This window comes from Solea senegalensis, linkage group LG2 (assembly GCF_019176455.1).
Source record: "Solea senegalensis isolate Sse05_10M linkage group LG2, IFAPA_SoseM_1, whole genome shotgun sequence".
In the NCBI taxonomy this organism is placed as follows: Eukaryota; Metazoa; Chordata; class Actinopteri; order Pleuronectiformes; family Soleidae; genus Solea; species Solea senegalensis.
In genome coordinates, this window is record NC_058022.1 from 8,151,627 (window position 1) to 8,176,255 (window position 24,629).

General features: G+C 39.3%; 4 protein-coding genes across 13 annotated transcripts in view; all 4 read right to left on the reverse strand.

Moving 5' to 3' along the window:
* Positions 1–2,422: 2,422 nt before the first annotated feature.
* Positions 2,423–7,305, reverse strand: nepro (nucleolus and neural progenitor protein). Its single transcript, XM_044019687.1, has 10 exons — positions 7,266–7,305; positions 6,450–6,541; positions 6,161–6,315; positions 5,997–6,085; positions 5,163–5,291; positions 4,996–5,073; positions 4,578–4,876; positions 4,335–4,393; positions 3,992–4,206; positions 2,423–3,896 (listed from the first exon to the last, which is right to left on the reverse strand). Exons 2-10 carry the CDS (start codon positions 6,535–6,537, stop codon positions 3,554–3,556), a joined length of 1,455 nt encoding a protein of 484 aa, XP_043875622.1. The 5' UTR covers positions 6,538–6,541; positions 7,266–7,305; the 3' UTR covers positions 2,423–3,553.
* tex30 (testis expressed 30) lies at positions 7,043–9,250 on the reverse strand. Its single transcript, XM_044019688.1, has 5 exons — positions 9,198–9,250; positions 8,814–9,062; positions 8,625–8,676; positions 7,731–7,945; positions 7,043–7,436 (listed from the first exon to the last, which is right to left on the reverse strand). Exons 1-5 carry the CDS (start codon positions 9,234–9,236, stop codon positions 7,275–7,277), a joined length of 717 nt encoding a protein of 238 aa, XP_043875623.1. The 5' UTR covers positions 9,237–9,250; the 3' UTR covers positions 7,043–7,274.
* Positions 9,251–10,238: 988 nt separating this feature from the next.
* Positions 10,239–17,150, reverse strand: poglut2 (protein O-glucosyltransferase 2). The gene is made up of 10 exons (XM_044019513.1): positions 16,693–17,150; positions 14,505–14,710; positions 14,213–14,418; positions 13,512–13,589; positions 12,407–12,579; positions 11,871–12,108; positions 10,967–11,176; positions 10,771–10,860; positions 10,583–10,687; positions 10,239–10,398 (listed from the first exon to the last, which is right to left on the reverse strand). Exons 1-10 carry the CDS (start codon positions 16,893–16,895, stop codon positions 10,381–10,383), a joined length of 1,527 nt encoding a protein of 508 aa, XP_043875448.1. The 5' UTR covers positions 16,896–17,150; the 3' UTR covers positions 10,239–10,380.
* A 586-nt stretch (positions 17,151–17,736) lies between these two features.
* The window catches only part of stxbp5l (syntaxin binding protein 5L), a 115,900-nt gene continuing 109,007 nt past the window's right edge, over positions 17,737–24,629 (reverse strand). For all 10 annotated transcript variants that reach the window (XM_044019505.1, XM_044019503.1, XM_044019504.1 and 7 more), the window contains 5 exons: positions 23,330–23,693; positions 22,338–22,503; positions 21,656–21,767; positions 21,325–21,545; positions 17,737–20,531 (listed from right to left, as the gene is read on the reverse strand). In XM_044019505.1, the coding sequence (XP_043875440.1) occupies positions 20,490–20,531; positions 21,325–21,545; positions 21,656–21,767; positions 22,338–22,503; positions 23,330–23,693 (905 nt within the window). In that variant the 3' untranslated portion in view covers positions 17,737–20,489. The remainder of the gene's footprint in view (positions 20,532–21,324; positions 21,546–21,655; positions 21,768–22,337; positions 22,504–23,329; positions 23,694–24,629) is intronic.

Consider the following 24,629-nt stretch of genomic DNA (forward strand, 5'->3'; position numbering starts at 1 on the left):
TATTCTTTTCAAATAAAGGTTCAATTGGGAACCTCAAATGTTCTCATATGAATGGAAATCAGCGGATGTCTATAAATTAAAGTACTGTCCAAAAATCTTAGGCCACCATTAGATTAGGTTGTTTTAGCAATGCTATTATGACATACAGTATAATTTCCCAGTCACTTTATTAGAACACAACAAAAAACACAGTTTCCATAGGCTAAAGTGTCAAGTATTTCGTCTGACCTAATCTTATACTTAAACAAAAGCATGGCCCTGTGTTCTCTTAAACCTGGAATGGAAACCTAATGAATGTTAAACATGTGTTTGTTCTATTTCATGTCAAAAAAAATATCTTACATACTTCAACATCATTCCAGTGATCACTGAATTTGACAGACAAATACATTTTGCACAGTATTTACTGTGCACAGAGTACATCCACATTCCCAGACCTCAGCGGCAGAGTTTGCATAAATGGTTACCCCGTGAGGTTAAGTACGAGTAACCTGCAGTAAAGTGAGTTAATGTAAAACACCTGATATGGCCTTTTAACAATAAAAAAATATCGCTAAAAAAATGATGAACCTTTGTCTTTGGCTGAACATTAACACCAGTAAACCTGTCAGAGTCCTCTGGCTACAGTTTAAAAAAAAAAAAAAAAAGTCCAATAAAATTGTGAGCACTCTTCTGTCCTGTAAAAGTCTCTAAAGTGTGCACCTGGGTCCGACTGTCTTTGGAAACATGTGACCAGCGAGCTTGTGAGGGCACGACGGAAGACAACAGCATGTTCTCCAATGCTATTATCTGGAAAGACTGATGATGACAGTGCCTATTTTATTTTGTCTCAAAATCAACAACCTAGATTAATTCTGAATATTGAAAAGGAGGTTGGTGTGAGCCTGGCGTAGTCTACTGTGTATTACAGTACAGACGAGGACTTTTTTTTGTATACAATAATAGAACAGCTTGTGCCCTCGAATGAGAATAAGTTAATGTTGAAAATAAATGGTTGGATGCTAATGGCACAACTGGGGTCTGCTGTTTTAGGTCGTATTTATAGAGTTGAGTAAAAACTTGTCACTGTGTTCCTCCCAACAGATTTTCTTCACACAGGAAAGCTCATGGGTAACGGAACATAAAGTGTAGAAGACGATCACTCTTGGTAATACATGCAAGTGAGGAACTATTGTTAATACTACAAAAACCTCCTTACATCTATATATAATGGAGGAGCACAACCCATCAACCTATAAACTTATTAAAATATGGCCTCGGATGCACAATGGATCTTACGTTATCCATGGGCCTGGTACAATTTTATGCTCTAAATCATGAAGCCATTGGAGACCAGGCAAAAAAAAGTGCTTGATGCACCAGATTTGCTTGTGCATGTCCAATTTGCTCTTCTAGTCTCAGAGGATGTAATGGAGTCGTGATTTAATTTGCCTCTCAGTGTAAGTGTTGAGCATCCTTAAGTCATGTGCCGCACAAAAGCTGAGAATTGAATAGAAATGTTAACGCTCCGTTCCCTAGCCGAGGACTGTAAAGTGAAGAAGAGCACGCAGGAAGTGCAGACCTGCATATTCCCACTCGTTTTAGGTCACATATTGCCCACAGGCCCCCGACTGATGCATTTGCAGAACCCCATGAGAACCAGCCCATTCCAACAAATGTATGTCTGATCGCAGCATTGAACTTAACTGTGCGGAAGCATCTGTTTACAATTATATCCTATTAAATATGTCCGCGCTGAGAGAAGTCGACAGACGGGGATTTTTCCACAGTCTGACTCACTCTCAGAGCTGCATATTGATGCAGACACTGCAGTGTTCTCAGTGGAAAAGATAAATGGCATTGCAGATCGTCTGATCAATCCTGTGGCTTTAGTCTCTGTATTAAGCATCCCTTCATGTAATAAGTAGTTAACATACACTGTCGAAGTGTCTCGGTGACATTATAGAGAATACACATCGATTAATTACTGTGATTTCACATTAAAATCGTGCCTTTCTTCTATCATTATGTAAGTACCCTTTATTTTTATCAAGACAGTTCTTTATTATTAGCTGGGAACGCCGAGTCAGCAATTCTTAACTGGTGATTTTATTGTGAGAGACAAGAAACAGGGAGTGTGTGAATGTAGGTGTCCCTACCCATTCAGCTGCTGCCCTCTGTGCCTTCATTTCTGCTGAGGAGAAGATTTTTGAGGATAACAGAAGACATTTTTCACTCCTCACCCTTAATAAAATACTTGCTGACCAAAAAAATATGTACCCTTATACTGCAGAACAGAGTTTCCATTACGGATTTCGAATTCAAAATTCCAAAAGTATTCAGTTATCCGCAGATGTATGTGCACAAATACAGCAGGAAGTTGATAATGAGACCCTAACTCAACACAGTCAAAGCGAGGAAGATGTAAAAACACAACATTGCATAGTTGAAACAGTCGTTTAATCAGCCTCTCTCAACGAAGACAGAGGTTTTACACAAACTATTGCTGCTGCAGAGTGACAGACGTGTACTCTATGGTTTCTGTGATTACAGGGTCATTACAGGAATATAACGTCGTCACACTGCATTATAACCTTGTATCAGCACTTGTTCTCTTTACAGACACACATTGACTTCCAGAGAAGACATCTCTTTGGTGTTTCCAACTGAATCTGCCAGGAGCATTTACAATAAAGGGCCAATTCGCCCAAAATAACAACAAATGACAAAAAATGCTGACGTCAAAGCTACTTCCTTCAGAGAAAATAAAAGCCCTACATTGCTCTTTACTGTGTTTCGGTCACGTTTTGTGTGAAAATAAAATAACTGGTCAAATTTGGTGGAATCAAACAAACTCAGCAGCATTATGATTTTAAGTTTATTATTCATTTGAACAAGTGTAAAAAAATGGCTGGGAAAAATCACTGACAGTCATTTACTATCATTTCCACCAGGTGGAGCCACAAATACTACTAGAGCCTTGGCGAGGTGCTTCCTCAGCTGGCGTCACATTATATCACAGAGAATCCTCCTAGACATGGGATCGGAATTTATGAGTGTCATCCACTACTTGAACATGGCTCATTAACCTGATTTTATTTCCTCATGCAGAAGTACTAGTCTGCTATTACAAGTCCGTCTTAAAAAGGGCAGAACAACAAGAGCATTTAACACCTCTAATAATCGTATTTCATCGTATGTGAGTGAGCATGTGTGTGTGAAAGGGCCTAGAGCCTCATTTAGTGTCCAATACCATGAAAATACGGCTTCACTGTAAAAAGGAGCAACATAAATTATATTTTTAAACCACAAATGCTCCCATCATGCTGTTCCACCTTTATTTTAATTCATTGTTGAAATTACTGTTCAGGTCGACAACAGTGTTTAGGAGGATGTGCATTTTTCGTGAAATGTCAAACACAACTTTAAACGGCATATTATATGTATATAAAACTTGTTGCATATGGGAAATCTTTTTTCCCCAATTCATAGGAGTTATGAAAATTCTCATACCTTGTTATACTATGCTTAGGTGAACACAGTAACCCGTCTCCATTCACTCAATCCAAAAGTGTCAAAAGCCAATGGAGGCAAAAATATCATCTATGGCATCATTGTTGCCCAAGTGGGTGGTCTGACTTGTCACCTTTGGTGTCGTCCAGGGTTTTAGACTGTCCTCTGAGAGTCCAGAAGCTGATATCTTACTTTTCTTCGGTCTCTTCTTCAGCCCTGTCTTTCTCTTTTTACCAGTCCTAACTGTTGAAAAACGTAATCGGCTCCTGAGTGGCTGAATTCGCTTCCTCCGGGGAGTGTTTCTCCTCAGCGCGGAAGAAAAGCGGCAGGTTCTCGGGGCAGGACCTTGAGGAGATGAAGCCCAGGAAACTTCCTGTCTGAAGCTCTTTAACTTCCTCTCAACGCTGAGAATCGGGACAAATTGTAGAAACACACATATTTGAAATCAGTTTTCCATTCAGCAAAAATATAAATGAGTACTTTTGACTGGATGTCTTACTTGTAACCTGCAGCCTCTAGACATATCATCTTCTTGCACTTTAATTGCAGGAAGGTTAAAAGGCGTTTTTCCTTCTTCATCCTCTGGGATTTGCACCATGTGATCATGTCTTCCAGCCGAGTCGCCATGTCAGAGAAGGACGTAGCTTCTCTCACTTGCTTCTTCAATCTTGGTTTCTCGTTAGCTTTGTGAGTTTCCCGTGTGTGGGAGTTGACCTATGATGTGAATGTAAGCATTATTTAGGTCGAATAAATTACAGCACTTGGCAAATTTGGCAAAATTCTGGTCTGCTCTGTAATAAAAGAATAAATAAATAAATATGTCATCTGGTTTGCTCACATACCTTTGGAAAGTTCTTGTAAACTGCAAGAAATGGCTCCATAGCTGTGTCATGAAAAATATCTTTGGGGGGACAAGAATCAGTAATGTAACAAATAAGCCTTATTTCAATGTGTGAGATTAAAAGAACATTTTACAATAGTAGGACATTTGTTTCATGCCAGTAGAATAATAATAAAAAAAAAAATACACAAAAACACATGGCCACTATATCGGTGACTTACTATCAATGTATACATATCCTCACCTCTTACAACAGCAACACCCAGGTCTTCTTTAACCTTCCTAACCCGTCCCTGTGTCTTGACTTGAGCAAACGTCTTCCTCTGCTGCTGTGTTTCCTTGTGGTCTTTAGCACAGGAAATAGGCTTTGGCTTTTTTAACAGTGAACATGCAGTGGAGGGACCAAGGAGCTGAGCAAAGTCTGCTGGCAGGGAAAAGTCTGTGAGGAAGGGCATGGGCTGAGCCTGGGCTACTTCTCTGCGGAAGTCCAGGAGCTCCTGGTACAGAGTGGACAGGCTGACCAGGACACCACGGAAAATCACCCTGAGTATAAACAAGGACAAGAGAGAGAACATTTTATAAATTGTCTTTTCTATATATAATAGACAGATGCAGGCCTTTCTGAAAATCAAGGCAAATTTAAGCACTGGAAAACCACTCACCAAAGACGGCTGAGCATGCTGGTTATTACCAGATTCAAAATAAGGAACTCTCCACTTTTCATCTGCTGCTTTGAGAGTCTGAAACAAAAATCTGTTAAGGGCAGGAACGATGTGTTCAATTCTTCAGAGATTTCTATCACACAGGAATAAATATCCAGAAAGGATACATGAATGCTCTGCTGCAGCGATCCAACGTGCAGCTCATCAGCTGACCAGCTCCGAGGACTTTGAGACAGAGCCACTCCAGCGTGGGCTGACTGGGAACATCACACTCACCAGTCTTGATGCTCACCCCTCTAAAAACACACATGAGCACACACACTGCATAATTACTGCTTTTCTATTTATACTTGAGTGACTTCCAGACACTTGTAAACATTTTCTGAAGGAAATGCAAAAATGTACATGTTAAATGCTTGATTGGGCATTTGTTTTGAAACACTTAATTACAGTTTCATCATTAAATTAAATAGTGCCAATATCCGATATATCGGGAGTTAGTTTTTCCCTGTGCCCAATTTAGCCTAATTTAGTCTCTTCTGTAGTGAAATTAACATCAAAAAATATAGAGAAGTCAAGGAGGTAACCTATTATTTTAGTCATGTAGTCAAATCGGCAGGTTTTGGCGTGTCTGCTGATGATATTGTGCTGTTGACGGATGACATGTGCATCCCTAATGCAAAGAACATAGTGTAGCAGTAAAGTGGCATAGATTGACAAGTTATATTTACACAGGATAAGTAATGTGAATATTTTATTGTATTAAACTGGTATAATGACTGATTTTTGTCTGTATTGTGCATGGAATAACTGATTGTGAATCAATTAACAAATGAATCACTTACTATATTAATGATCTATTAACATTTGAAGAAATCCAAGTCGTGTTTCTTAAATATGAGTATGTTCATGTTTCTTTGCTCCTAAGGATGAAATGACCAACAGATTGATTAACAGAGACTAATACATTATGGCAACAATCATTATTTGCAGCCCAATACCTTTGGATCTTGTGGGGACACAGATCAGCCAGTTCCTCCAGAGCCACGTCCAGCTTCATGTTCTTCAGTCTGTTTACACATTGTTCAACCTGTGACCGACAAGACGTGTATGAGTTACACGCGCAGCTGAGAGGACAGGGACATCAGCTCTACTAAAGTCTCACCTGCTTCAAACCACTGAAGGTCTTGTTTCCTCTGAAGCTGTTCGAGAGGATGTGCAGCAGCTCATAGAGGAGCCGTACTTCGGTTTGAAGAAGCTCACTGCCGATTAACTGAAGGACTTTCTCGTTTTCCAGCAGAAGAGCTCTAGTCTTTGCATCTGCAGAACACAAACGACTCACATGTTGTCCATGGACAGCACAGGCTACACTTACACACCACGCGTGTGGCGAGTGAAATCATGCAGCAAAGTCAGATATTTATGTGAACATAGTCGCACTAAAGTCGTCGTACCTGTTGTTGAGCTGAAACGTATCCGGACACTGGAAACTGCACCTGGAAGAGGAATGTTTACTCTGTTCCACGGTTCTTTTGACGCCATGCTTCTTCTCCATGAGGGGGGAAAAAAAACAAAAACATGCGGAAATCAGCCAGCCAATCAAATTCAAGCCCACAGTGACGTCACAATTCTTCTTAAAGGCACAGTATACTAACTCTGAGCATGAAAAATGACAATATTGTGAATTTGCACGGTAAATTTCACATAAAAATGAACACATTAAATAAAATCTCTAAATTCTGTTTGTTTCCTGAGCGAATTTTAAGTATATACTAAATGTATTGACATCTAAAAAGTTGCAAAACAGTTTAGTTATATATATATGGTGTATTGTGATTTTTTTTATTCCTAATTTTGTCAATGATTTTTGGGGGGATATCATTTATCAAGTACAAGTGGAGAGTCTTTACTTAGTTTATTTTTTGTGAAAGGCTATTCAACAATTGTTAGTATTCAGCATTAAATATTGCATTGGTTTCAGTTTTTTTTATACTCAATATATCTTACTGTTGTTAAGACAAGTGATCTCTTTCAACTTCTGAATTAATTTAAAGTGCTATCTAAATGTAGTCTGTCAGTGTCACTTTATTTCTGGGCTTTTGACTGAGCTGTACAAATGACATAACAAAAACATGATTTTTACTTTATATATAATAATGTATCAACTTCATTGTCAAAAAATACACAAGGCTCAACATTGGACTGTGCTGTGTGAAAAAATATATTTTATTTAACTTACAAAACTAAACAAATACACAATGAAATATTACCTCAATGGTTTACGCTCTACTTTTATTAATCCAAGTAATAACTTGTAAATTCACTTGATCCATCACAGACTCCTCTGACTGTCCCTTCACCGTTAGACCATGGCTGCCTCCTTCAAGCCAGAAAACCTCTGTTTGAGCTTTCATTTCTGTGACTGTCTTGTCAAAAAGGACCTAAGTAAAGGAAAAAATGCACAATCTTTGTCATGAGACATGTCATCACAAGAAAACTATCAACTTCACAAGTTGACACAGGGGATAGCATCATTTCTATAATTAAAGGGTTTTGCCAATAATGTACATGAAAGTAGAAGACTGCATTTTGCATTATAAAGCTTAAAAAGTATACATAAAAAGCAGTGGGGAGGAATATAACATGGTGCATGACTGAAATTGAGTTATGCATACATATAAATGCAAATAAAAATATTTAAACCCATAATAAATCTTTTCCCCAGTCATCCTCACCCTATCACACATGTTGTCCTCAGTGCCTGACACAAACAGCACAGGCATGTGTTCAGGCAGCGCCCTCAGATCTTCGCTCCGCTGGCGATGGCTGTGTGTCTGTCCTGGAGGGTGTAGAGGGAAAGACAGGCAGATGACGCCCTGCACTGCATCCTCCGTCGCGTCACTCAGCTGCCTGGCTAAAGCCACAGAAGCGCGACTCCCCATCGACCTGCCTGGAGACACTCAAGTCAAAGACGAGACGTAACAACCGATGAGTGTTACAGTGCAGCTTTGTTTATTGTTACAGTCTATGTATGCTCTATATAGCATTTACACACTTGACACTTCATTAGGAACACCTGTTAAACTGCTTGTATATCTAATATCAAATCATCCACAAAGACATCTTCACCTGCTGAAGAAGAAAACTGATTTAACTGACTTTGAACGTGACATGACTGTTGATGCCAGAGGGGCTGGTCAGAGTATTTCAGAAACTGGGGATCGAGTGGGATCTTCAGACAACCATCTCTAACATTTACAGAGAATGACCCATAAAAGAGAAAATGTCCAGTGAGAGGCAGTCCCTAGTTGATGCTAGAGGTCAGAAGAAAAAAGGCCAGACTAAGAGATTAAGAGGCTAGAGTATCTCAACTGCAGAAAACAATCCCTGAACACACAAGTCAAACCTGCAAGAGACATCACTGTGTGTCACTCCACACCACTTTATTAGGAGACCAAAAAAGCAGCTGGTGAGTGTTTACAAATATTCTGATTATTGAATATGATCAGAGCAGATACGGGTTCTTAGGGTCTTAGATTTCTAATTGTTCCTAAGGGTTTTGAGGACATGAAGCCCGAGGGTTAAATAACATTTAATATTTGTTATAAAATAATAATCTTACTGCTTACCTCCGATGAATATGTGCTTGATGGTAAACTTCTGCAGTGATTTCAAGTATTCCTGGAGGGAAAGATGTTCATTCAAACATGTATGGTCTCACAGACTTACGACAAAGGTAGCTCTTATCCCACCAACACTTGACACTTGCAACATGGTGTTTGTTGCTCTTATTTTGAGTGAGTTTAGGTTTTTCTTACCCACACAGCCCGGTAAACCTTCACCCTGTAACCTAAGTTTAAACTTTTGCAAGTGAACCGGAGACAGATGAAGCCACTCGATGCCAAAGCATGTGCAAGAGAAAGCAGGTGTTTGAAGTTCATGTCTCCACCGGCACCATGAGTCAGAATAACAGCTGTGTCCACGTCTGTCTCCAGTGACTGTGATGAAGCAGGGACACACAGAGCAGCGGCGACATGCTTCGTCCCGAACGGCACCTTCACGGCGTCCTTACAGAGGAAGGGATGAGCATGAGCAACATCGTGGCATATGAAAACAAGTCTTAAATTAATGAGAATAATTCCCACCTAAACACAAAGCTAGTATAAGTCGTGTGTATTTACCAGTTGCGACTATTTATTTACCTCTTCAAAGTTCTCCATTTCCTCACTGACATCAAACATTACATGGCTGCTTGTGAGGGACATCTAGCGGTTAGGAGTGGTCGTTACACATTTCTATGTAAACTGTTTCACAAATCAGAAACGGTGTTTTCAATAATCTACAGCCTCTTTGGGGCAATCCAGTTCAGGTTTGACAAGTCTAGGTATAGAGGTGTTTTTTTTTTGTTTTTTTTTTAAACTCTGGACCTGGTCTAATGTGGTCTAGATACAGAAAAAGCAGTGAAATGTTCCTTTTCTGGATTTTTTTCCCCTCAATATCACAAAAAAATAAAAGTGGTGGGGCTCAGCACAAGCTTATTTCAAATGCCTAAAATGCACTGTCAAAGCAGTAAGAGGTGAAATAAACAAAGGATCAGCCACTCCGTGGAGAATGTCCAGTTTCCCTTAACTTTCCCCTTAACTGCCAAATTGGATGCCAACTATTTTGGAGGATTTATTGGCAGGTATTTAACATACTACCTAAAATTGTGTTTTTGTACAATATCAGTGTATAATTGCTTCAAAATAAAAATTGTTTTGTAGCATAAGAATAAGCCTTTTAATATGTACTTTAGGCAAGGGCCTAAACCGACCAGTGTGTGTTTCATGTTTTTTAAAGCAGAAGCTTACAATGGAACTTAAATAAACAACGCTTTTATGTAGGTAAATCATAAGAGAGTTTAGGGTCATGTGGACACAGAAATCAGATTTATGTCAATTCAGAATGGGGTCCTAGATTAATTAGAATCCATATCCAATATATAGTACATGAGTCTAAATGTTCATGTAGGAATCCATGTAGGGAGAGTTGTCATCACCTGGCACTGGCAGCACAGTAAAGCCAAACAACTAAGGATGAGTTTGTGTGCTTGCATGCTGTTTGTCCTGATCAAAGTGTAAATGTGTACTGTTAAACCATATCCTAAATCAGCAAGTCATGTTGTTCCATCTTCTTTTGCGGGTCATTTCTGAGTGTATTTGTGCAAAAAACAAACCAAAAAAAAGTTGATCACGTTAAACATATAGAAAGAAATACATTTATTTAAAAAACTGAGATGAGTCAATATTCATATCACTCACACAGTCATACAATAAATCCACATGTGGACACATTATTTGGCAACATACACAATAGAAAGGACTGCTCTGTGAGATTGTAGGTCAGTTAGAGTTCATCTTTTACCTGGAAAAACAAAAAGATTGATGTTATATTATTTAGATGCAGTGGCACCATAAATACACCAGAGGGAGACATAGTCTGTGGTTTTGCTGAGCTGTTGCTTAGATTTTTGTGGCCAAGTTTATGCAAAAGCAAAGGAAAAGGAAGGAAAAATGGCACCAAAATGACTTCATTGTTATCGTCTTACCGTCGTCCTGTGACAGGAACATGGAAACAGGTCGTCAGTGGGCTGTTCTACAAGCTCCATGCCCTCACGAACCTTTGGCTCTGTGATCTGGAGTTTGGCATACTCCTACAAAAACATTATTACAGTAGGAGTAGTGTTTTCCTTTTTGTCATCATGTGTTACAACTCTGCAAATCACAAATATGTTACCTGGAAAAGTTTGAAGTAGTAACAAAATATGCTGTCTCCCATAAGATGATTGCGTGCAAACTGTTGCCCGGCCAATGCAATTGTTCTGGCCTGAAACACAGAGAAAGACACCACACACAAGAGTGAGGTCAATACTAAAAAGACTTCTCAAGGCATTTACTCTAAAAACATAATGATCTATAATCATCATCGTCACCTCTTCATCGTGGTCACGGGCCCACTGGATCTTTTCCAGCAGGTCCTCCAGGTCTGCTCTTATGGGGATGTAGTGCTCCCACGGTCGGAGCTCGTTGTAGAAGTGCTCGTAGTAGCCAGAATCCTGCTTTAACACCACGCTGTCTCCTGCCAACAGGTAAGGCAGCCGGTACGCGGCCACAGTGCCGTCAATGTTTATTTGGTACTTGTACTGGTGGTGGACAGGAGAGAGGAAAGACGTGAAAAGTACAGTATAAACAGACGCCCCGCTGGAAATGTGTGTTACAGCAACCAATATTTGTTCCTTCATCTCCAAAGAAAAAATGCCTGGGTTCACTCAGCTTGTCTGAGCCTGTTTGCAAGAAACACCTTATTATGGTTGTAAAACAGTTTGTTCAAAGCTGTAAAGAAGATAAGAGAGTACTGTTCGGTGCGTAAAAAGACACTTTTTAATTTTACTATTTTAAGTACTGACACTTTAACTTGAGTACCCGCACTGCTCACAAGACTGTTTATCCTGTTTAGGTTATCTGTCCAATTCATTATTATGACCCAGTTAGGACAGCATCATAACAGGACACCAAATAAAATGGACTGTGTGCTTGAGGTTTAAATAATTGTTGGAAATGTTAAAAACTAAACATACAAGGGTGAAATAAGTGCAAAATGTGAAAGATAAGTCCAGCTTTTAGTTATTTGACTATAGAGTCAACATTTAAATAAATAGATGTTGTGAACGTTTGTTTATAGATTAGGGGAATAATGACACTTATTTTTTCCCACTTTAAGCACTGCTTTACGCTGAAAGGTTAAAAATCTTTCAGTCTAAAATCCTGTCTGCAAGCTCTTGAGACCAAATATCGCATAATGTAATTTGGGATTTTCAGCCATACTGGAGCACTTACCTTAAAAAAGTCAAAGAAAGAGACGTGTTTGACCAGCGGCCCATAGAGACTCTCATCGTGTTTGAAGAAAAAGAAGTTGGTGAAAGCTGCATCAATCATGTCAGGATTAGCCCTGGAGAGCTTGACCAGCTCCAGTCGCTCCTGACGACTGTCTCTTCCTCTCCAGAAGGCCGTGGCATTCTTCTCTGGCCACGATGGTCCCGAGTTGGCCTGAACAGACATCATGTCCAGACTTACTCTGGAGGGACAAAAAGGCTCAGAGTTATGTCTTTATTTATATCAGTAAATAATAAGTCTGATAATAAACAAACACAAACACAAGAGATTTATTCCAGTTTCATTATTCTATTATTTACATTTTTGTGGATGAACTAAATTGACATCCATACTATCTTTAAGGTTGCCCAGACATCACTGAGGATGTGTGTGTACTTTTAATACGACAATGATGGACACACTCAGTCCACATACTCAGTCAATATTTTACTATAAAATGACTTCACACTTTTAATGACATGTAAGTGAGTGAGCTTTACCTGCCCATGGTTTCCAGGACAGACTCAGTCAGGTCATACGTGGGCATGACAATATCCCTGGTATTGTTAGATCCACACCAAGAAAAGATGGGATGGATCTTGTCAGTGGGTTTCCTCTTCTCCAAAGGCCAGTCGCCCAGATTAACAAAAAACTCAATATCAGGAAGCTGCACCTGGACACACACAACCCCACCGAGAAGACATCTGATTTTTTAAATTTGAAATCAAATATGTATTGTATCTGTTTCGTTGTTTGTTTTTGTACTTGTCTGAATCTGTTCATATTATGTATTATATGCTAGGTATGATTTGTATACTTGAATACATATGAGTAAAAAATTAGGCTGCAATTAACGATTAACCTGTTGATGATTCTCGTGATGAATCAATGAGTTATTTAATCAATAAAATGGCAGAAAATGTTGATCAGCGTTTCCCAAACCTACATAAAATAATTCAGTTTGAATAATTTATTTGTTATATGGAGCAAAGAAACTAGAAAATATTAACATTTAAGCACCTGAAAAATCAGGGAGCTTGTTTTAATTATTAAAAAAAACAAACACAAACAGATACATTGATAAGTAACACACTTATTTCATTCGCATTTGCCCTTGAATAGTTTCAATACATTTATACAATGTCACACAATTTATTTCAATCCACCCACACTCGTATTACATTTGTCTAGGATTTATAACGGGAGAGTTGGGCCGCTGTTGGACCGAGAAACTGGCTCCAACAGATTCCAGGTTCCAACAACATCTGAAAGATCTCTGTCCAGAAGAGCAGAGTCCTAGGAACAGATAAGATACTGCGCAGAAGCCTCAGGCTCCAGGCATCTGGTAGAGGATCCAAGATTGGAGGAGACACAAGACCACCCAAGTGGGTGAGAGAGTTTTTTTTCCTCCGGGTTCTCCAGTTTCCTCTCACAGTCCAAAAACATGAAGATTTGGGGATTATGCATATTGAACACTCTAAATTGACCGTAGGTGTGAGAGTTGTCTCGATGTGTCCCTGTGATGGACTGGCAACCGGCCTAGGGTGTCGCCCGCCTTTCATCATGTTAAACATTATGAATAAGGCAGTTTAAAATGGAGCTTACCTTCCTGCTGAGTGACAAGAGAATGGCATCCATGAAGATTCTAAAACCCACATGTTCTCCAAATGTTTTAACATAGACCTACAAAAGGTATAAAACACTGTAAGAACATCACAAAAAGAACAAAACATAAAAAAATTGAAATTCCTTTGCGTGGTGTTCACTGAACTAATTTTGTAAGCGGACAATTCCCCAAGGGCACGTTGTATAAATTACAAGGGACTGTAAATCATTGACAACTGATAAATCAGTGGATGCTTCCAAGTAATTTTAGCTCTGTGCGAATAAGATTTAAGGCATATCACCATTACATCAACTTGGACGGACGTCCACGGCGGTATTTTGAGAAGACTGTATTCTTGAACGTGGTGCTAAAAAGCACTGTTCTTACAGGCGTGTCACGTCGCCTCAGGCTTTCCTGGTCGACCTTACATTATCATATAGCCCCAATTAGTCTCCAGTGCCGAGGAAACACTACACTACATAACTATACTATCCTTTGAGCCATCAATGTAAATGTACATTAATATTCATGTGAGGGCCTTACATGAGTGCACAGCTGTTCTGTACTGTAATTCAGATTCAGCTCGACTCCTTCTGTTGCTTTAGGAGTTTGCTTGATCATTCAAACAAGATTATTTTATTATTTAATTATTATTTATTGCTTTTTTATGGCGTTGCTGGTGTCGTTGGGTGTGGTGTACCTTGTTGTCCTTGACGGTATAATGGCAGAGACTCTGTCGCTGTCCAAATCGCTGTGGGATCTCCTGAGCGTTACGATCAGGGTCGACGGCAGTGAAAAGGGACAGATCTCTGTCTATCTGGGGGAAGGACTGAGGACAGTGCATGTGGGCCTCCCACGCGGAACTACTCGGCTGAGGACAGTTACAGCCTTCATGGTAAACTGGGCCTATGGAGGACAAACACAGGAAACCTCACTGAGATCGAACTCCTGCACCTGGCCCCGAAACACATTTTAGTCCAGTCGTGCTCTACCTTTGAGGATGAACGGCGACTTGGCAACGTGCTTGCTCTTGAGCAGAACGTGGATGTGAAGGTCCGTGTAGGTGGCGTACATTCTATAACGCACCAGGAATGAGCCGTCGTGACGATCCAGGATCTGGATCCATGTCCTGGTGAACTCTTCCACCGGAGAGACTATTTTCACTTGAAAGGTATTCTCCCCAGGTGATGCTGTTAAACTATGAGGGGGGGGAAAACAATAATAAGAGGACTGTGCTCCTGTTTAGAGAACAAACTGGCAAACACAGACACACTTACACTAGAAATATGACTTTTTCTTCATTTTGAATATATGAAAATAAAGGTTGATTAACAGGTGAGACGACCAAGGATGGAGTTTCTAGAGTCAGCGATCAGTTAAGGTGAAAAGCTTTTATTTGGTGAGGAGGAGAGGAGAGAGGTGTCAGGTCAAGATCTCTGGCGCCTTCCTCTGCTGATACCTAAAGTCGATCTTGGGGTGGGGCTGCGTCATCGAGTTATTGGTACTTTGCCCCAGTTACGTTAGGTTCAACAAAGATATAATGAGTAACACTCTGTAGACAAATGATAGCCAAATTACACAGAGGCCTTTGTAATTTGCCAGTTTCAGCTGGTCAGTACTGAGTTGTTAGGTTTGTGCTTAGGAATGTAAGTTGCTAATTTAAAGAAGGTCGAAATAACATGAGATTTCCATCTACCAGTCCCCATTAAAATATGTGCAGGGAAGGCACACCACTGGATACTGTAGCCAAATAACTGTCATCATGATTGAAGATTTTCAAATCAGTCGATAGATTAGATTTTACTGATCCCACAGAGGGGAAATTTCACTTGTTACAGCAGCCAAAAAGATCAGTGATAGAACAGTGACAATTACAAAATGGAAATATAATTAGGAAAATAAGATATCATTTCAGAGCATGAGACTGCACAGATTTCTTCTGTGCCGACAGACAACAATAATGTCCTTGATTGTAGAAGCTATGAATGGAACGGAGAAACTGATCCTGACACACTGAGTAACTATGCATGGAGTACGATACGTTTATAGCCCCCATGGGGGAACAAACTTTTCATGTCTAGGCTGATGTTATTGTCTGGTTTAGTGTTTCAACTCTCACTCTACACCACGCGCGGTTGAAAGACTTACTATGTTGTCCTTTGTACTCATGCTGTCTTGTATTGTTAAGGGAGATACAGTGACAGTGTCCCGCTGAGGTTAAGCTTTATGGTAGAGTGTAATTTTGTCTGTGGGGAAAAAAAATGTAAATAAAAAAACAGAGGCAGCATTAACTCTGAGTCGTGTCGTGGGAGAAGAATATTTGTCACTCAGTCGGACCATTACATTTATGAGATGATTGCGACATTGTAGATTCTCTAGATTGTGGTATAGGTCATGAATAAGAGACGTGTTACCTTTGAGGACATTCATTTGTTGATGTGGACTTTGAAGTGAGGAAAAAAATCTAGCTTAAAAAAAAGACACTATTGAAAGTATTAACGGAAATAAATCTTATGTAAGTTTTTCTGTCTGAACAAAAGAAGAAGACTTGAAGAGAGAATTTTACACTTCATCACATGTTTAATTTACTTAAATAGTAAAGTAGTAGTAAATAAAACAAGTTTCATACAATTAAATTAACTACATTTGGACTTTGCCTAATTCCTAACTATTTGAGATGTTAAAACAACATTCTCCATGATTTCAAATTAATAAATCTATTGCTTTTGTGGTGTATGGCAGTACATATCCCTAATTTGAATGCTCAGATGGCTAAAGGTCTTTACTTTGACAAATCAATGTCCTACGTCACACAATGACTATTGATTTGAGTTCAGAAAAAAAATCTTATATTTTAGATATTTTTACTGTATGGATTTAGATAAATTACAAATTAAAATCATCAAAAGCACATATACACACGTGCTAGCAGAGACTGATGGATTTAAACTCTTATATCTTAGTTGTACTGTGTGGACTTGGATAAATTACAAATGAAAAGCACCACAGCGCACACCCAAACACACCCATAAGTGCTGGCAGAGACTGGTGGATTTGATTTCAGGACAACTGTAACCATAGACAGACTTTAAAACCACTTTGACAGTATGTGTGGGAGATTTCTTAATGTTTTCTGCGACGGTAAAGCCGCGTCCACCACGTCAGGCCACACAAACTTACTTTTCCCCCGAGCTGTCCACCGCCTGTATGAAGAAAAACCGAGCAGGGAGCACGACGTTAGCCTCCAGTCCAGGTCCCCACACTAAACTTTTAGCAGCACTGATTCCGGAGCTCGTCTGAGCCTGAGCCTGAGCCCAGGGGAGCAGCAGTAGCAGCCACAAGAACAGCCGAGGACACATCACCGCTGTCCTGCGTGGAATCATGACTCCTGATTTCAGTCCTCTTTCTTTTACAGAGCCCCACTCCTCACACGTAGCATTGCTGCTTTAAAAACGGACACACCGCTCCAAGACAAGTCTGTGGATGACGTGATTATTAGTCCATCGGGACTATCTCTCAGCGGTGGCACTGTCAGTGGCTTACTGTGTCATATTGCCGTGGGCTCCGTGGAAGAACCACGAAGAAGTGAAGTCACCGCTAGCTGCATTTTACAGTCTAGCAAACTGTCTCTTGAATGAACACGGGGGCGGGACCAGAAAGCGCAATCCTGAAATCTGATTGGCCGCTTTTCACCTATTTGGTATCTGATTGGCTTAATCTGATAAAGAAAACTACTGAACGAAAATCTGATCGCGCACACACACCCGGAAGTAAAGCTTTTGGACAATTAGTGAATGAGCATCAACATTGATGAGCATGATATGGAAGCCTGCTTCTGTTACATGGAATAAAGAGAATGCATACCCAAGTCATAATTATGAGATACTAAGTCATAATTATGAGATACTAAGTTATTATTATGATATGCTAAGTCTTAATAAAGATACTAAGTTATTATTACAAGATACTATCTCACAATTATGTGACACTAAGACACAATTATTATTATTAGTATTATTATTATAATAGTATCTCATGGAAGTATAGTATCTCATCTCTAATTATGACTTAGTGATATATATATTTCATGATGCATGATGCCGATTGACTGGATCAGACTAACATCTGCTGTGATGAATTATTGGATTGTTATAAAATGCCCCAGACAAAATTCCATGCAATACCTGACGCAGCCTAAGCATGCAGTGAAAGTGAGCTCTCCGCTGTGTACATCAATCAATGTTTATTTCAGCTTTTGCATCAACATATTTTTAGTTCTTTTTTTGCCAAGTAATTTCTATTACACTAGTATAATATCAATAAGAACAAAAAAAGTGGTAGAATCCATTTAAATAAGACAAACTTTGCTGCCAGAAAACCAGAGAAATGCCTTTTCAGGATACGACAGACCGAAGAACTACAGAGTTCCAGTAATTTCGACAGAGCCAGAATACCAGATACAGTACCAGCAGTAACAGGTACAACATATACAGAGAAAAATATCCCAACAATGTCTTCATCTTTTTTCTTTTTTTTTGTTTCACCTTTCACCCAAGATTGAACTGTACAGTTAATATAAAAAACAAAAACATACTAACAAAACACCCTGTCAGTAGAAGATAGATTTTTTTTTGTTTCATTTTCTTTTGTTTTTTTGTGGGTTTTATTTTTGTGTGTGTGTTTGCGTTTTTTCCTGCACTGAACACAAATCTCATTGACGGTACAGAGATAGAAGAGAAACGAACTGTTGTTTTTGTTTGTTTGTTTTCTTTTTCTTGTTATGTTCAAGACATCTCATTCAACCAAGTTATGTTTAGTTTTTCCACTCAGGTGACACTAGTGGGAGTGAGTTTAAAGGTAATTTAACGGTTTGTCTCAGCTGACAGGAAGTGGACACAAAATGAGATTCATCTGCGTCTGTCTTACTTTTTTTTTCTTTTCTTTTTTGCTTCGAGTATTATGTGTCACTGCACACATTTATGTACAAGTGACATCAACATGAGTTACATGAGTTAACGCTGTGCATAAAGGCCTGACGTGTGAGATCGATATCAATAATCCCCCTGTTTTTCAGATCAATTCAAAATACAGACAAATATACAAGTACAAAATATCCCCCTCCAAGTTAACGATGTATTTCCATGTCGCGTGGCCACCCATCGACATGTACAACACGATCACAATATGATACACAACCATGTATCATGACACTTTTGTCATTTTGAACATACAAAAAGCCTTCAGTTGAGAGGCCTTCACCATCAAATATAGGACTGCGACAAGAGGATATCATATTCATCAACAAGATTGGATAAAAAAAAAAAACAACACATTTGCCTTCAGCTGAAATTGTACATTGTTTCTTCACGGACTGAACATCTGAATATCACTGAGAAAAAAAATAAAATACTGTTACTTCTCCTGAAACCTGTACTGATACACGACTCACGAATGTAATTCAAACTCCTGTTTGTATCCCCTTCACAAAGATAATTAAGTATCGCATGTGATAATGACGAGAAGGTTCAACGCTGAAAACGCACACGGCACAATTCTTTTCAAAAAACGACCGAGGGAGGGAGAGAGAGAGAGGTGGGAGGGTGTCATTCATCTTCGATTGTTTTGGCAGAGGGAGTTTCTGCTGTTCTGCAGTTCCCTTTCTTTCTTTCTTTCTCTCTTACACACACAAAACCTAACAGCTCACGAAACTTGTACATCCGACAAAGGCAGCTAAAGACTTGACTGGTGAAGGAGCACCAACCAAAATATAAAATAAATAAAAAACACCCTTAAATATTCTCATAATCATATTTTTTTTTTGATTTTGATAAATGCCCTCTATGGCCAACTCCAAGCACTTTCTTTCATGTGTTCTGATCAGCAGGAAACATATGATGAATACTCACTAGTCATTAGCTCTTTGTTAGTTAATTTACAGTGAGTAGAGTCACTCATCTTGTTTTTTATGGCACGTGAATAGTGTATAGGTTCATATATATATTATATATATACTCTTTCGACCATTGTGTACCCATCACATCAATCTACTCTCTGTTTCCATACGATAACAGTTGGGGAGTGAGACATGTTTAATGCTTTTATAAGTAGCAGCAGCCAAACAAAATTAAATGTGTGATTAGAGTGTGTGTGTTTCGAGTTGAATGTAAATACTATTGATTCGTGTTTGCAATGTGCAGCCCAGAGTCATTGTTAAGAACTAACGTTTTAGCACTATTCTATAGTGTGTAGAAAAAATGAACTATGTGCATTTATATTGTGTTAAATAATATTTTCTGAAACTAGGAAAAAAAAAGTAACAAGTAACAAAAGAAAAAGGAAAAAAAAAGAAGGGAAAGGAACAGAACTTTTGGCTTAATAGCAATGCAGGTATACATTTCCCTTTATATATATATATATATTTTATCAGTATTTCAAAAAATATAAAGTTTTTCATAGTTTCTGTTGTTGGCTTACATCATTAAATAAAATTTAGTTGTATTTCGTTTTTTTTAAAGAAGCATGCTGCGTTGTGTTAATATGGCAGTTGGATATTTTTTTAATAGTCATCCAGTTTTGTATCATGCAGTTGTTGTTGGTTTCTTCACTTTTGGATTAATATCTACACAGTGAGGTCAAGAAAATCCAAGCACATACACACTCACACATACAGACCTGTGCGTGTGAGTGTGCAACACAGACACACACCACAGATTTACCCACTTCCAGGTTCTGTTAGCCATTTTCTTTCTGTCCTTATCACCACATATGGAGACAAGGAACTCGCACATCCTTGTCATTCAACAGGGTGACAGTGCTGCACATGTAGCCAGTCCAGAAGCCATAAAGACAAATTCACTCTTGAGTCTCTCTCTTTTTTTTTCTTTTTTTAAAATGCTCTCATTTGTAGAGTGAAAGCTCCTGTCCTGGCATCAAGCCCTCAGCAGTCCAACGGCAGCCTCAAACCTTCTGTCCTGCTATTAGAACTGGTACCACTTCTTGTCCTTGCACTTCAACATCAGCTGTAAAAAGACAAAATCACAGTCTGTCAGTGGCATAGAATAAAAACGCATATCCACCTCAAGCTGAAAAGCTTTTCATTTTATCACAACAAAATGAATTAATCTGCATGAGGAAAAAAACCTCTGAGACTGAGAGCCTTGTTTCTTGTTATACAGACTATGAGAAAGCATACGGTCCCCAAGCCACCAGGGGGCCCCAAAGCTACATGTTCAGCCTCATCAGAGGAGAATTAAATTGACCTGTCTGCTATGTCACAGTGGAAGTTGTCTTTCAAATATGTTACTGTGTTACTGCTTTATAAATAACATTACTCATTTATTAAGTGAATAATAAATATTAGGCCTATTGTTGATTATCTTAGACTATTGTGGCAGTGGATTATTTTTTTAATTAAACTAAACTGTGTTAGTATCATTTTTAGTGTTGGTTTGTTTTCACTGTTGCACTTTAAAATAGATGCTGGTCTATTGTCTTTTTATTCCAGGGAACAGTTTATGTTGATTTCTGTTTATCATGTGCAATGACCAAACAAATAGTAACAGACCCAAAATGGTCACGAAGTGTGTAAAGTTCCTTCCTAAATACAATATCAGTAGTATTCTTAAAGGTTTTTTGTTTTCATTATTTTATTAGTAATAGTATAAGTAATAACCTCATTTTCTGTTGATCTTGGGCCACTTTATATAAGGAGTTGTGTATTATTCCCACGACAATTTAACAAGGGTATGTAGCACAGATCTGTGCTATGTGAGCACTATGGGTAATTTACACCTGTATTATTCTTGTTTTTACCTCATGAGCGTGTTTGGAGAAGGTCTCTGCACTCGTCATCATGAGAGCGGTCCGGTCCTCCAGCTCCCCGAGTCTCTGTCCTCTCTCGTCCAGGGCGACACGGGCTCGAGCCAGATCGCCCACGACTCCACTGGCTGCTACCTTCATGCCCTCCACACCTCCCTGTCCAGGGATGTGCTGTGCCAAACTGCGTGATGCCTTCCCAGCTGCTGCTTCACCAACTGTCAATAGCAGGAATATAGAAAACTTAATATAATGATTGACGCCTTTCATATGTCATCGTTTAGGTGAAACAGCACAAACTGGAATTGAAATAAAAAAGAGAACACACAGAGCTCTTCTCGGTCAAAGGTATGGGCGTTTCCTCCAAAGAAGCCCTTCAGGAAGCCTCTGTTCTGTGCTTCTGGTGTCTCTATTGGTGTAAACAGCTCCCCCAGCATTTCCTGCAGTTCATGACATTGAAAATGTAATCAATTAGTACAGTTTTCATGAATTATTCCAAACTGTGCACCAGGCACATACTGACAGCTGCCAACATCAGCTGGTCATTACTAATTCAGGATGGGGTCAACTTATCCATACATGTAATGCTGACAGTGGACTGGAATTTGTATAACCATAGTTTGCCTATAGATGGCACTATGGCAGCATCATTTATCCAGCTCCAATGTTATCTGGTAGCATTAGTTAGAGTCAATGATGGCTTTTAAGAATAAACACCTCTGTGAATATGATGTGCGCAGATACACACACACACACACACACACACACACAAGTGTGACATTTTGCTTCAGTCACTCTCATCAGCTCAGGACTTTGGCAAGAATGGAAACAATAACACCAATCATTTTCTGACCCAAGTCTTGACATAAATTGTCAGTCAAGTAGATGGCCACACACACAGATGCAAAATCTGTGAAAGGTCCGTTTGTAAGGACATTATCAGAACCAAATAAATAAAAACCTTGCCCATGCCACAGACACAGCATACACCACGCAGCTGCAGTGCTGACCTGCAGGTTGTCGCACATCTCCTGGCTGTAAGTAATTCTCTGGATCTCTGTCGGGGAGCTGAGATATAGTGCCTGCCCCCCATTGGTGAAGCAAAAGGTTCTTGCAATGCGCATGTCTGTCAGAGGCAGGTAATTGACATTCACCAGAGGTCTTAGACTGGGCAAACTAGACAAGAAGAATGAGAGACAAGTGAGACAATGGGGACATCCATCATCAGCATATCATAAAAACCATACCCTGCAAAGTAAACATCAAGCATCACTATGACACAGTTATAAAAATACAATCATTTAATCTTCAGATATCATCCAATAAGAATCTTTTCTATCACATTTAGTTGTAGAATGTACCAAAACTATCACCACTTGTTTTGTGTATATATGCAACTTCCTTTAAGTTTCCATAAAAATAAATTAGGTTCTGCTGTATTTCTAGGACTCTTCAGAGCTGGCAGCCCTCTTGGCTTTAGGGCAGAGTAGCCAGAGAAAAGTCTCCCCTCAGAATAAGACACACCAACGCAACAAGATTGATCTCTTTCAATTCCAAACGTCATGTCTGGAAGAAACAGTCCCCTGCCCAATCCCATCCTCACAGTAAATGAAGCAACATTATTGTCTTATATCTTTTCAATAAGGTTGCAAAACAAAATAAATACATCTGATTAAGTTTTATCATTATGAGGTAAAATCTAAATTCTAACTGCACTGTATCCCAATTAATGTAGTTACATGCAGATATTCTCTGCACTGAAAACCTTCTTGCTTGTATCCAGTGGTACATTTGGAAAAACAAGACAATTATGCAACTCAAAAGCTTGTCAAACTGTCTAAATAATTATGACTATTATCCTAATTATTATACAATTTATTTCACAGCCCCAGTCCAAGCCCAAAGTCCGGGCAGCAGAAGAGATTTCCATTAACACAGCCATTCCATTAAGTACATTAAAATGATAATAACATTTCAGACATGTAAGGAAATATTTTGGTACCTGAGGGTCATGATGTGGCCGTTGGCACAAAAGCAGGCCAGACACACGCTGTTACACACGGACACAACATCGGCTCGCAGTACAAACGATGACTCTGTGATGTTGTGGACAAAGAGGCAGGACTGTGAGGGCATCAACAAGACTTTGGCCTGCCTCTCCGAGCACACCACAGCCAGGTGTCCCTCGCCGCAGGTGTCCTGGGACGATGACGGTGAGAAGTTGATTAGCTTGCGCCTCCTGGGTCGGTCGGGGTCCTCGGGAGCATTGAGGTCCCGCCAAACCTCATGGGGGCTCTGAATGAGCACTCCCATGCAGTCCAAGAAGCCAAAGCGCAACACGGAGCCCTTCAGCAACAGAACAACTCCTAGGCGTGTTTGAGAAAAGTGGACAGAGGCAAGAGAAGGCACAGACCTTTGTTTGTTTTGTTCATTATTGTGGGAGATGTATGATAATGAAGTGAATTAATTACTTGTTAAATTAAGAATGTTAGTAAGAATGGAAAATGCAAGTTGAAAAAAAACACATCTACATGTTAGCGCCTGCAACTCTCCACAGAAGAAACCCACAGGAACACAAAACACAGTGGGAAACTTTATTCCTCAGAGCAGGATCTGTGAACGTCCATTAATAAGTTTACTTCTTGTTCGTTTATTCTCAAGAGAACAGCTGCTGCTTCAAAGGGCCTGGATATTTTTGGTCCAATTGATGTTTTTAGTCTGAAAGCGAGACCTTTTTTTTCACACAGCAGGGCTGCTCTGGACTGGTTATGTTTTAATTGAGTGGCTTGAGTTTCCTTTAGGCAGAGTGGAAATACAAACACGCTGCAAAATCTTTCCTTATTCTTGAGTGCAGGGCAAGATCGTGCATGACAAATGCCCCATCAGAGTTCTCCATGACAACAAATCCTCCTCTAATTGAATCTGATGAAGTTTTAGAAGCCTTTCAATGCAAGTAAGACCCGGGGAGAGGTGAAATCTCAAGTGGTGCTCATGCGAGGCAACAGTGCATTTAATTTCTGCTCGTATTTTAAAAGCCGTACTTTGCATCGGCATCGCATTTTCTCATTTGTTGGAGTGGATGCTTTGTGTCAAACCTACAAGTGGTATTGAACTGCAACACCAGAGTGTGTGTGTGTGTGTATATATATATATATACTTATATGTATATATATATATATATATATATATATATATATATATATATATATATATATATATATATATATATATATATGTTTATATATCTACTCTCTGCTCAAGTCCATTTATGGCATTCCAGTAGCCCACTTCTCATCTGGTTC

Bases quoted from the DNA above. Each gene is read 5' to 3' on its own strand.
- nepro (XM_044019687.1), bottom strand. From the start codon at position 6,537: ATGGCGTCAAAAGAACCGTGGAACAGAGTAAACATTCCTCTTCCAGGT. The intron at 6,086-6,160 runs GTGAGACTTTAG...TGTCGGTCACAG, and splicing joins CCTTCAGTGGTTTGAAGCAG to GTTGAACAATGTGTAAACAG. The intron at 3,897-3,991 runs GTAAGACATCCA...CCCGATTCTCAG, and splicing joins CTAGAGGCTGCAGGTTACAA to CGTTGAGAGGAAGTTAAAGA.
- tex30 (XM_044019688.1), bottom strand. From the start codon at position 9,236: ATGTTTGATGTCAGTGAGGAAATGGAGAACTTTGAAGAG. The intron at 7,946-8,624 runs GTAAGCAGTAAG...GAGTGTCTCCAG, and splicing joins CAAGCACATATTCATCGGAG to GCAGGTCGATGGGGAGTCGC. The intron at 7,437-7,730 runs GTGAGGATGACT...TCCTTTACTTAG, and splicing joins AGGACAACATGTGTGATAGG to GTCCTTTTTGACAAGACAGT.
- poglut2 (XM_044019513.1), bottom strand. From the start codon at position 16,895: ATGATTCCACGCAGGACAGCGGTGATGTGTCCTCGGCTGTTCTTGTGG. The intron at 12,109-12,406 runs GTAAAGCTCACT...TTGTCCCTCCAG, and splicing joins GTCCTGGAAACCATGGGCAG to AGTAAGTCTGGACATGATGT. The intron at 10,861-10,966 runs GTGACGATGATG...TCTGTGTTTCAG, and splicing joins CCCGTGACCACGATGAAGAG to GCCAGAACAATTGCATTGGC.